The 12,924-nt window shown below is 35.0% G+C and overlaps 3 protein-coding genes across 3 annotated transcripts; 1 reads left to right on the forward strand and 2 right to left on the reverse strand.

Moving 5' to 3' along the window:
* The first annotated feature begins 1,602 nt into the window (after positions 1-1,602).
* DIM1 (DIM 1-like protein) lies at positions 1,603-2,718 on the forward strand. Its single transcript, NM_001354104.1, has 2 exons — positions 1,603-1,786; positions 2,201-2,718. The coding sequence occupies exons 1-2, from the start codon at positions 1,667-1,669 to the stop codon at positions 2,507-2,509; spliced, it is 429 nt and encodes a 142-aa protein (NP_001341033.1). The 5' UTR covers positions 1,603-1,666; the 3' UTR covers positions 2,510-2,718.
* Positions 2,719-4,327: 1,609 nt separating this feature from the next.
* Positions 4,328-8,788, reverse strand: LOC100783616 (chaperone protein dnaJ C76, chloroplastic). The gene is made up of 4 exons (XM_003534632.5): positions 8,300-8,788; positions 7,217-7,473; positions 5,327-5,507; positions 4,328-5,194 (listed from the first exon to the last, which is right to left on the reverse strand). Exons 1-4 carry the CDS (start codon positions 8,702-8,704, stop codon positions 4,583-4,585), a joined length of 1,455 nt encoding a protein of 484 aa, XP_003534680.2. The 5' UTR covers positions 8,705-8,788; the 3' UTR covers positions 4,328-4,582.
* Positions 8,789-11,759: 2,971 nt separating this feature from the next.
* On the reverse strand, positions 11,760-12,800 carry LOC100785211 (G-patch domain-containing protein). The gene has a single exon (NM_001253031.3). The coding sequence runs from the start codon at positions 12,754-12,756 to the stop codon at positions 12,247-12,249; it is 510 nt and encodes a 169-aa protein (NP_001239960.1). The 5' UTR covers positions 12,757-12,800; the 3' UTR covers positions 11,760-12,246.
* Positions 12,801-12,924: the final 124 nt, after the last annotated feature.

Consider the following 12,924-nt stretch of genomic DNA (forward strand, 5'->3'; position numbering starts at 1 on the left):
GAACTATATTGATATAACATGAATTTTTCTTTTATACTTTTAGGGAAAAGTTAAGCTTAAAACTATACCTTATTTGATATACTCACTATATTAGTTTAGTAACTTCTCATTTTCTTTTAAATTTTGCATCTTACTAGTGTACTTGTTAAGATATGTGGTCACTTGTTAAAATTTGCATTCAGTTTTCTTTTATTTTTAAATATATTTTTGAAAATTGATTTTTTTAAATGTAATCTAGCAATTTGATATAATTTAAATTAAGTTTTATTTTTTATTTTTTTAAAATATGGCCCATCCATTAGTGGGGTGGGCCAATGTGTCTAATTTTGTCTTACTTATAGCAGGCAGCCTGACCCAAACCTGTTTTTGGCGAGCTGAAGGCGGGACAAGCCACCCCGAATTGCTATCCCTAGGCATTTGAATCTTATATATCTCCCATTTTAAATCTTGTACCTCCCAAAGGAAGTTGAATGAACAAAAATGTCCCGCCTTTTTTCTTTTATCTTCTTTCTCTAGTAATGCGTGACAACCCTCAACTCAACTCCACCTTGCATCGCCTTCCACCGCATCACCCACCACCCACCGTCATAAAAACCAAAAATCAAAATAACACCACCACACCACACAACATCACACCACACCTAGAAGGGAAATCGTTGATCTAAAACTTCTATTATGGAATAGTTGTTCTGAAAGTGTATATGTATTATGGAACAACTATTCCATGATAGAAAAAATCCCATTCCAAGAATAACTTTTTTGGGGAGAATTTTTTCTATTACAAAATAAATGTTTATGAAGTATATGTGTTATGAATACCTATTCCATAATAGAAATAAAAATCCTATTTTGTAATAATTTTTGTGGAAAGAATTTTTTCTATTACAAAATAGTTGTTTCGAAAGTGTGTATGTATTATGGAACAACTTTTTCATAATAGAAAGATATTATTATGAAATAGTTGTTCCATAATACATATACACTTTTAAAACAATATATCCATAATAGAAAAAATTCTTTTAGAAAAACGATTCCAAAATGAGATTTTTTATTATGTAATAGTTGTTTCATAATATATATATATACTTTTGAAACAATTATTCCATAATAGAAAAATTTATTTCTCGAAAAAACTAGTTTGGAATGAGATTTTTTCTATTATAAAATAATTGTTCCATAATACATATACACTTCTAGAACAACTATTTCATAATAAAAGTTTCGGATCGACAATTTCCTTTCTAGGGATCATGCGGTGGTGGTGTTTGGTGTGATGGTGTGTGGCGTGGTGGTGTGTGGTGGGTGAGGCAGTGGAGAGCGATGTAGGGCGAAATGGAGAGTCATCTCACGTTACTAGAGGAAAAAGAAAAAAGAGAGAGGGTGTACTATTTTTGTCCATTCAACTTTTATTTTTTGGAGGTGTAGGATTAATGTCCCATCCAAGTGGCAGGGTACTTTGAAAATTTTGTAAAGTTAAAGAGGTGTGGAGAAGGCATCTGCCCAACAGTCAAAAGAAAAAGCGGGTCGGCAGTGATAATTGGGCCCGGTGAAACCCAAACCCGAAGGAACTAAAATAAAATCTGTACCTAAATGAAAATAAATAATTGTGTGTTGTTGAGTGGAAACGTGAAATTAGGGTTCATCGAGGAGGAAGAAGAAGAAGAAGATGTCGTACCTGTTGCCTCACTTGCACTCTGGATGGGCCGTCGATCAAGCAATCCTCGCCGAAGAGGAGCGTCTCGTCGTCATCCGTTTCGGCCACGACTGGGACGAAACCTGCATGCAGGTAACTAACTAACCATTCATCTCACTCTTCATTTTCAATTTCAATTAAGTGTCAAATTGGTGATTGTTAGAAGATCATTTTATTTAGTTAACTACAAAATTTGTGGTCACTGGCAGATAATCGTATTCAATTAACTGTTAAATTGGTTGGATGGATTAGGTTAATTGTGGAATTGATGGTTGCTGGAAGATGATTTTATTCAATTAACTGTGAAATTGGTGGTGATTAGAAGACAAATTTATTCAGCTAACTGTGCAATTGGTACAATAGATAGATAAGGGGTGTTGGCGTCAATTTCAATTAACTGTGAAATTGGTGGTGATTAGAAGATAATTTTATTCAATTAAGTGTGCAATTGGTAACAATAGATAGATGAGGTGTTGGCGTTAATTGTGAAATTGGTGACAACAACAGATGGACGAGGTGTTGGCGTCAGTGGCGGAGACGATAAAGAACTTTGCGGTGATATACCTGGTGGACATAACGGAGGTGCCGGATTTCAACACCATGTACGAGCTCTACGACCCTTCCACGGTGATGTTCTTCTTCAGGAACAAGCACATCATGATTGATCTCGGAACCGGTAACAACAACAAGATCAACTGGGCTCTCAAGGACAAGCAGGAGTTCATCGACATTGTTGAGACCGTCTATCGTGGAGCCAGGAAGGGACGGGGTCTCGTCATCGCTCCCAAAGATTACTCCACCAAGTACCGTTACTAGTTTGATTCCTTCAAGTCATGTACTCACCCACCCACCCACCCCTATGGATCGGATCTGTAACATACAGCAAACAAAATTTTATCTGTTTTCTTACTTCTGTGGTGGTGGTGGTTGTATGATCATTCTGATTTCTGCTTATTCACAGACCTTAAACTCCAACTCTGTGAAATGAATTGCTTTTGTCATATGCCAAAGTGTTGTTAGAATAATTACTTAGTTTTGCAACTTTGCTTTAGTAGTTTAGGATCATTGGTGATCAAGATGCTCTAATAACAACAATATCACTTGGTTCAACACCCTACCCATATACTGCAGGACCTCTCGGATTTGGTTTGGCTCGTAAGGTAATTAAACCCCTAATCCGAAATTTTAAGTAGCAGATGGTTTGGTGGAGAGTGGACACCTAGAAGAAAGTACTAAAATAGTTTTTAGTTTTTAGTTTTGTGGACAGAGGGACCAAGAAGGGCATTGGGTATATGGTAAATATTTATGAAGGTTTGGTTTGTAAGAAGGCCAAATGGTTTTTGTTCTTCTCGTTAATTGTAAGAAGGCCAAATGCATCTAAACTTTTATTATAATGTGTATGAAAAAATAATAATTGTGTTTTATTGTTTGCCACCGCTGGACATGGATTGCATTCATTCTAGAAGATCTGCATTGCTTTTTATGTGAATTTGTCGTTAATGTTGATCCCGGATGCTGAAGCAAACACAATTTGATTTTTTCAATAAAAGTTGACATTTATACTTTGACTCCTGTAGTGGAAGCAAGTCGAATTCGCCTACCACGTATGGTTCAGCGTGTTTGGATTTATACTATTAAGAACTTAAAAATGTCATTTCTCAGTATGATTCCCATAATTCCATTACACTTGTCACTTTTTTACATGGTCCACCGCTTGTTTGCTTTAAGGCTATAACGATTTTTTCATCCGATGCAACACAAATACTTCATTTGAACGACAACGCCTGACGCTATTAATTTATTCAGATAGCGGTAAGGTACTCCTTGGCTGTGCTGTGAATATTAAATTCCACATAGCTTATTTTAAGTTGTGACTGGAAAAATGCGCCCCCCCCCCCTTGGAATGATTATTTACTGTGTCGTGTCGAGAATAAAATGTTGAAAATAAGATTTTTGTTTTACACTCATCCTTTGTAAAGTACCTTATTATGAAATTTTAAAATAAGATTTTTTCTACTCATAATTACTATTTATCAGAAAATGTATAATTGAAAAGGTTTGGAGTTTGATTCCTAGCTTAAGGCATGGAGTGACAACCGGAGATATTACTTTATCTAAAAAATGGACCTATCCGGTGGGAGGAGGGGTTACACCTCCTGGTTATTAAAAAACAAAAAAACAAAGAAGAAAATTGTGGTAGTATTTCCAAATTCTTATGCTAAACACAGACATACAAGACGTCAGAAGTTTATTTGGCCTACACATTCAGATGGATTTTTCTCTCTTTTCTTTGCGGACGGGAAGCAGGTAGATACTATATACTATACAACTCATAGGTTATGCTTAAGGTTTGTCAGGATAAGTTAAAATCAGATGCTACTACTCGTAGCAACCAAACCAACCAACTTTGCTAGCACAATTCGCAAAGTTTAGATTTAATGGCATCTTGCTTATTTGTACTCAAGCATAGCGGTGAAAGGTATGTGAAACAAACAGTAATAATATCCAAAATACTAGGATAAAGAAATGAATATACAAGTTCATCAAAATATTCCGTTGTCATTTAAGCTAAGTGCCCTGTGAGACATCAAGTAGAATTTTCAGTGTCTTTGGACCGTAAGGTGAGTTGGATGGTTAAGAGAAAAGAAAAATGGTAAATTTTAAATCCCAACAAGTTTGGGTTAATGTTTCAAAGCTGAGTCAGAGAATTGATAAAGTATAGCATTCTTAATGGAGAAATTGTTATACATCATCTACTGTGAATGTGATTCATGTGTTTCTTTATATACCTTACAGCTTATTATATATATATATATATATATATATATATATATATATATATATATATATATCTTTGCCTGAAAAATTTAAAGCTCCTAATATATACTTCTACCTATTTCTATTTCCAATTATGGCCACAAGTTCTGTAATTGCCATTCCAATCATATACCATGTAGCTGCTGCCAGGGTACACTGCAACCAAGAGCTGTTAACAATTTGCAGAGCTAGAGAACCAGCCACATGTTGTTGCAACTCACGTGTTGACTCAACTGCATGTATTTGAACTGTAACCACTGCAGTCAATGCTGTAACCATTGGTAACCCCCATCTAATAGGGCTATTTTGATTCTCATATGTTTCATTTGTTTTTTTCTGTCCTGTGGTAGTAACTGAAGGCTTTTCAAGTGGGGTTGGAGTAGTAGTACTTCTAGTTGAAGAGGGAAGAGCATGAGTTGATGGAGTCCAATACTCCTCAGGATGAATGCAATTTAATGGGGTTTGACGTTTGGTCCTTGTCCTATCTCTTACTTTCTTCCTTGCAACCGCGTCTCTGAGCTTGCTGATATCCGGTTCGGGCAATTTATATACAACTCTTGTCATGCCCTTTTCAGATTTTGAGGAGCTACTACTTGTTCTAGGTGTTTGCCAGTATAACCAATTGGAAATTGATCTTATTGCCTGAATTGCTGACATTCTTGATTCTCTTTGGAGGTCTGTTTCCTGAATGAGATGTTAACTAGTTAATCCATTTAGTAGAGAATGAGTGAGGAATACAATACAAGGATTGAAGATTTAGCATAATTATGATCATTCTTGCTTTTTATGTAGTCATGCATCACATGTCAAACTAACCTTAGAACACTTATTAGCCTTTTCCATTGCTTCCTGGAATCTAGTCTGAAACTTTTCCACATCTACAAATATGTTAGAGACACGAGCACCGGCTGTATGACCTGCACCTACTCTTACGTTGCCACGAGGCTGCTTGGACATCAAGAACTCCAAAGCTGCAAGGTTGGACCTCTCAACAACCCTATTTTATTCCAAAGAAGAATGGTCATTTACAACAAGTAAAATAAAAAAGGGAGAACTGTGATTTAAGAACTCCTGACCAACACAATTTTCGTTTTAGTCCTTAAGTCACAACTCTAAAAAGATTAATGGCTATTCTTTAATGCCCATACAAATTGACAAAACCTTTCCGGGTATTGTACTTTTCTCAGCACAATGAATGCTACTCTCAGTCTTTCTTTAGCTATACTTTGTGATTCTAAGTATAGTGAAAGCAATTATCCATCTCAGTACAAACTATCCAACAATTGCTGCTTCCTAATTGCTTAACCTATCCCTTTCTTAATATCAGTGATCCTATGGAACAACAAATGTGAAAAACAAGAAAGCAAATCTCTAGCTTTATGAAACAATTTAACTGTAGAGTAGATATAGTAAGTTGTAACTTTCTTCTAGAGTTGAAACAAGAAATTTCACTCATAGAAGAGAGAGAATGACTGCAACATGGCAGATTATTCCAAGATAAAAAGGAAATAGAACTTCCTTGAAATCGGGGAATAAATAATCTTTTAAATAAAATCAAAGTAAACAAACAAATAAGTACCAAATAGAGGAATGCCAGTATGAATCTAAAAGAATGTCTTATTCTCAAATAACTAAAAAATGATGGCTATCTATAAAGTTTCAAGCACTGTGTTCTAACCAATGTAATATCACTTCTAAGATTGCAGTCCAAAGAGAACAATCCTAACCTGGTTACTTGGAGAACTCCTTAAACAATCAACATCATCTCTAATTTGTGCACAAAAGTCAACATTTAATGGATCAAATTTAAATCCAGGAGAATCTTAGCCCAACAGATATGATTGGCAAGAAGATAACTAGATTAATGAATCCAGTACTTTGTATGCAATTGTGTAAGCATCATAGTCTGCTGTCTAAATTCCTAAAAAAATTTGTTTATGTGTATAGCTAAGCTGTAAATAATTTAAAATTTCAAGAAGTTTACGGTCAAGAAAATACTTGTTAATTGGAGCATAGTAAAAAGTTGGCAGACAATAAAGATAAAAAAAAGAGCAGCAAAATAGCTTTCAAGACTAATATCCTTGAAACAAAATAAGGAATTATCAACATTGTATGGAACCAAAATAAGAATTGTCATGTGAGATGTCAGATCCAACTTTCATCACATAGCCACTTTCTCATTCATAATATTTTCTCACCCCCGGGATGGTATCTGCAGGAAAATTGCACAACCATTTCCTAGCAAAGACGATAAATTCAGATAACAACTGCCAACACCTAGAGACATCAGTATTGTAAGCTCAAATCTAGAACAAATATCAGCTAATTAGGTTACCCCTCTTCCAATCTCCGATTTTGGGAAGAAAGGTTGTATCTCATAATCTCAATCCTCTGAAGTTCTTTGCAACTCAACAAAGATACTAGAAACACGATAGTAGTTCTTATAATTAGCATTTAGCAGTATCAAAATTGCAGGAGAGAACTGTAATGGGGCCTTCCATGCTAGATTAGAATTCTAAGGAACGGTCAATGGTGTGCTAATACAGTTGACTTTGTAAAGCAATGGCCTGAAGGTGTGCAACAATTTGCCTCAAAATATGACTCTATCATGCTAAGTAATAAGAATATTGTACGATATAAATCAAAACAATTAACAAATAAGGTATTGATTATGTAACAATTAAGAAATAGTTATGTAACACTTACGAAATGCAATTGACAGGACAAGATTCTATTGCCTCATCAATTTTGTTTGGGGAATCAGCCCACTGAGCAACAACCCTTGCTCTTCCATAAACTGATTCAACAGCAAAAGTCTTTTCAGCTAACAATGCACATTTCAGGCAACCAACACATTTGATTTCATCAACAAATATGGCCCGCTGCTCACTTTCTGACCCACACCAGACCGAGTATATGGGTCTGCCAGTGAAGCCTTTGAATTCTGAACTTTTTGCTTGCTCCTGCACAACATCAACATTTTCTCAAATTCAGCAATCAACATCAAAACAAATTGACAATTAATTTCTCTTGAAACATTATGCAAAAAGATAGATTCACTGACGCGTTCCCAGTTCAAACGCAAAATTTCATAATTTTCTGTTTTTCTTTGTCTAATTAAACAAGCAGTATATTCATCTCATGACCTGACCCAAATACTATTATGTAATCATAGGCTAGAAATTGGACTAAGCCCCAATTTGGATAAACTCCTGAACAAACACTTAAAAAGGGAAAAAAAATGAGTCAAACTTCTTGTATAAGTTAAGATTAACCAATAGCCATACAGTTTAATTCCTATGGACCCAGGTACCTTTAAACAATCAGAAATCATGTTAGATATGACTTTTATGGTAATTGTTGTAAGAATCATCAAACTTACATTACATGTCAATTTGTGATTAGATGGTAGATTAAAAACACTTAACACTACATAGACTATTTAATTACTCTTAATCATATGCACCTTAACTTTTTCAAAAGATCATTTCTGACTTCTCTATAAACACTTCAAAACATAAGCGACAAACTTACATTCTTGCCTTCGAAAAGTCTTAATTAAACTTCTACAACTAAAATGTTCTCATTAGAAGCTCATCCAAACTAGTCGTAAAAGTTGAATTGGATAGAAAAAAAATCAATAGAAAATCATTGAATTGGATAGAAACACAAGTGATGAGTTGCAAACCACATCATAACATGAGATGAGTTGTTTCAATTGGAATGTCCACAAGAAGAAAATCATTGAATTTGAGGGAAATTGAAGCAAAGGAAAGAGTAAAAATTAACCTTATCATAGGCAAGGCGTGCATTTGGGTCAGAGAGAATGGCATAGGCGTCATTGAGTATGATGGCCATGTCATGGCCAGCAGGGCCAGCAATGTCAGGGTGGCAGCGCTTCTGAAGAGAGCGATACGCGACTTTGACTTGAGACTGATCACAGGAGTTGTCAATGCCCAGAAGGTCATACAAGTCAAAGTCCACCATGGACGATGATGATGATGCCTTGCATGAGAGAGTGGAAGTGGAGGCATTAGACTTAGAGAAACACTTGTTGTGGAGGTTTGAAGGGTGAAATCCCAGTGGTTTTTTGATGATGTAGGAAGGAAGACATGCAGATGCAACAGTGGCCATGTTGTTGATGATGGAATAATGAGTGTGAGAAGAAGGCAAGGAAAAAGGATAAGACATCATCGTATCATATGGTAGAGTTTTATCACGTACGGCTCCTATATAATTCTGACCCACAACACAACAACGATGCAAGATATTTTGCTTTCTCTCATCACTTTTCCTGAAAACGATGCAAGATACTTGTGCTAGCTAGCTTGCTCAACTATATGTTAGGGAAAGCGTGTAAAATTAAAATTTTATGAAAAACGCTATCAGTGTCCTTAATTGAAATTTCAATGTAAAATTGAAAATATATAATAGAGCACTCCTTTGTAATTTTCAATACAATTCCAATACTTAAATTTTCTATTTATTGACTCCTTACCCGGTGAGTGGACCCTAGTTAGCATGGTCTAAATTTTATATATCCTATCCGAATGAGTTTAGAATTTCTTTTAAGAGTTTTATATAAGTGTTTTTAAATTTTTTCTTACTATCTTATATCTTTTAATATATGTTTTTCATATTTATTTCCATATTGAATTTTAATATTGTTTTAAATTTTTTTATAAATTGTTAAAAATAATCTTGTACCACAATATAAATGATTAATCATAATTTTAAATATAATTCATATATTTAAAAATATTTATTTATTATAAGTTTTAGTTATATAAAATATTTTAAAATTATATTCGAGGATATCATCATGCAGCAAGCTTTTGTCAGATGTTAGTTCGGTATCAACATGCAACAAATTTGACAGATTCAGACCATACTCTCTACACTAAAACACTTGTGGATCTTAATTAAATAAAAAATTGGGACCTTCATGAAATAAGTGTTTCGCAAACTCAGAGTCACTGGTCCAATTAATTTTAATTTGTTTAGTACATGTACATGTACTACTCTATGGTTCAGTTTTGGGTGGAGTTAGGAGGGTTTTATATTTCTTTTCCCTTGACTTGTTTTCTCATCCTGTATTGACTTGGTGGTTAATTTTAGGTGAGCATTCTTTATGCTTTAGTAAAACTTTTTGGTGGTTCATATTTCTAATAATTTTAATTACAACAAAGTCCTCTTAATTCTTCTGATACATCTAAACTCTAGATAACTCAAATTCATAATTAACTTCACGATTCTATTTGCAACCAAACAACAGTTATAAAAGAAATAATTCCAAAACTTAAAGCAAAGGATGAGAGTTGTGTCTCTCCAAAGCCATTCTCACATAGCCATTTAAAGCTTCTCCTCTCTGTCATCCAACCAATTTAATACTTGAACTTTCTTCATGTATAACAAATATATAAAAATACCATACAACAATTACAACGATAACATCAACTCCTTATATAACCTTAAAGTCAACAAAAGAATACACTTTCTCTGCACTAAACTTCAACTTGTATCTGGATAAGCTATGAGATAAATCCAAAGTCGTTGCAACCTCAACCTCATCCAAAATCTGAACAAAAACACTTTATTAAAATATTAAATTAAAAAAAGTCAGCAAACATGAAGTCTAAATTCAGTTTAATTTAACTATCCCATATATGAAATATTTACTACTTTTTGCTTCATAGAGAAATAAAGGGAAAAAATTGAAGCTTTTCACATGAACCACATTTAGAGAAACCCTTCTATATATCAAAAAGAAAAAAAAAGAAAATTTTAGAAAATAACAAAGATTCATTAACCAATAATCATAGATATCAGAAATGCAAAAGCATGCTGAAAGTCACCAACAAACAAAAAAGGAAGCTTAATGCAACAAACAAAAAGCATGTTGTCATTGGTTTCTCAACTCAGATTTGAGAGAAATTTTTCTAAAACAATTATCATTCAGGACTGATGCCTCGAGGCACCATACAGGATTGGTTGTGGTGTGCCCTGTGGTTCTTCCACTCTGACCTCCCTGCAGTTCAACGTGTAAAAAATTAGACTGAAGGGAAAAGGAAGGAGAATTTTGATTTGTTCAACAGGTTTACAGGATATTCCTCCAGAAATGTCTTTGATCATATCAAATGGACCTGCAACTCCACCCATATATTCTTATTTTCAAATGACATGGATAAACTCCAACAGAATTTCAGAAATAAATGCCCCGACAAAGCACAAAACACACATTTACCTCAAAAGAATTGGCTGGGAAAGCTAAAAGATACTGCATACGAGCTGGAGGACATCATGGACGAATATGCCTATTAAGAATTGAGGTTGGAGCAACAAGGAGAATCATACAAGGTACAATGCTCTTGCTTATCCTCTTTGCAACCCTAGCATGTTGTTTTCCGTTACAAAATTGCTGAGAGAATCAAAAGTATAAGTGAGAGATTAGGTGATATTGCTAAAGAAAGGGAGCAGCTTCATTTGATTGAGACAGACTCGGAGAGAAGAAGTGGAGTCGCTGATTCGCGCAAAACTAACTTCTCCATTACAATTGATAATCCGAGACTACTTTCTTTTGAGAACAGAGAAATTATTGAAGTTGGTTTTGCTTTCGATCAAAGTCTTCTCCATTGCATGATTAACTAAAATAAACAACTAAAGTGCCACCGTTGGTTGGTCTTTTACACCCAGTTAATTGTTAAAACATTTAGCAATGATTTGTTGTTTTAAGAATAAAAGAAACACTCTAATTATATATTTGTTTACAAATATTTGTTACATCTTTGACAAGTGTACCAAATCGTACAAGTAATATAAAATAAAAAATTTAAGTATCGTTTTCCCAAGAGACTGGTTCTATCTTTGACAATTTACACACTTTTTACTAACTAAACAAAATATAAAGCAAACTTGAAATATCAAAGATTAAAACCAAGATAAAGATGAAAACATGGAAATAAAACTAATAAAAAGGGTTTTTGATTCTCAAGAATCTAGATTGCGGAAAGGACTTACAAGAAACGATGATAATTAAACCACTCTCTCATACATACACAAGTTAATTATCAATATTTGTTTGTCATTTCTTTGTTATTACCGACTCATAAAAATGCTCATTTTCTAATTCCTTACAAGAAGAGCCCAAGTACCATAGCTAAACTACCAATCCCTTACATAGCTTAACCAAGTTACTTGTTTTAAGAAAATGATGGAATCAAAGATGATTAATGGGGTTTGCTCAACTCCTAGCAACAAAATCCATTATGTGTTCTTCTCCATTTCATAGTTCAAATTTGAAAGCACAAGAAAAACAATCTGAAACTATCAGTTATCATCACAACCCAACACTTTATTTACCCACTGCATGCCAAAGACATGTATAAAACATTGCCACCATAACAATAACGATCCTCATACACTACTGGCAACGCACAGCCTTCTGTAAACAATACGAACCACACACCCACAACATCAACATAGAATCACCAATTCATAATGCCGATGGAGACAGCATTTGGAAACAACAAATATTAAATTAAAAGAAACAGAATCAGAGCATGGATTCAACGTACTAGATCTTAGGAATCAAGCTTCCATAGGGATTGACCCAAAGAAAAGAGAACTTGGAGAGCTATGATTAGAGAAAGAGAGAATAATACTATTGTAACCAATAGACCCTTGATTCTGTACGGCATATCTCTATTACTAGAGAACCCACCACTAAGGTGTGAATACTAGAACTGCAAATTACATAAATGATGGTCGCAGTGATTCAAATTGTTGCCAGAAGCATTGGCAACGAACCCTAATCCTTCCCTTGAGGTTCTCCCCTTGACCTGTACCACCTTCACGTCCTCTTTGGCCTTCTTCCCAATCCCCATCCCTTCCGTCCAGCCATACCCAGCGAGCAACGCCTCGCCGAAAACCTCGACGGGGACATCCTTGAACTCCTCCAACCCCTGGTCCTCCGGCAACCTCTGCAGATCTTCCTCCAGTTTCAGCTTACGCAGCAGCTCGGTCTCCTCCGGAGTGCGGCGCCACCGCGTGGTGCTGTGTTCGTTGTCTTGTTGGGGGTTCCACTGGTTTTGGATTGGGGGGATTGTGATTTTGGGGTTTGCGGGTTTGGAAGGGTCGAATTCGGTGATGTACTGTTTGGTTCCGTCGCTGTCGTCGTCCTTTCGGGTGGTGGAAGTGTCCACCGATTGGGGTTTTGCGGTGGGGATGGAGAAAGACAACTTCTTCATGGCTAAATGGACAAACAAGAACAATTTTTTATTTTCACAACGTCATCACGCAAGCCACAAGTTAGTTACTTATAGTATTCAATTTTAAAAAACAACTATTTGATTTCATTTAATAAAATGATATATTTTGTTTTATAGTTAAGAATATTATACATCTAAATTATATAT

This window comes from Glycine max, chromosome 9 (genome assembly GCF_000004515.6).
Source record: "Glycine max cultivar Williams 82 chromosome 9, Glycine_max_v4.0, whole genome shotgun sequence".
Classification (NCBI taxonomy): domain Eukaryota; kingdom Viridiplantae; phylum Streptophyta; class Magnoliopsida; order Fabales; family Fabaceae; genus Glycine; species Glycine max.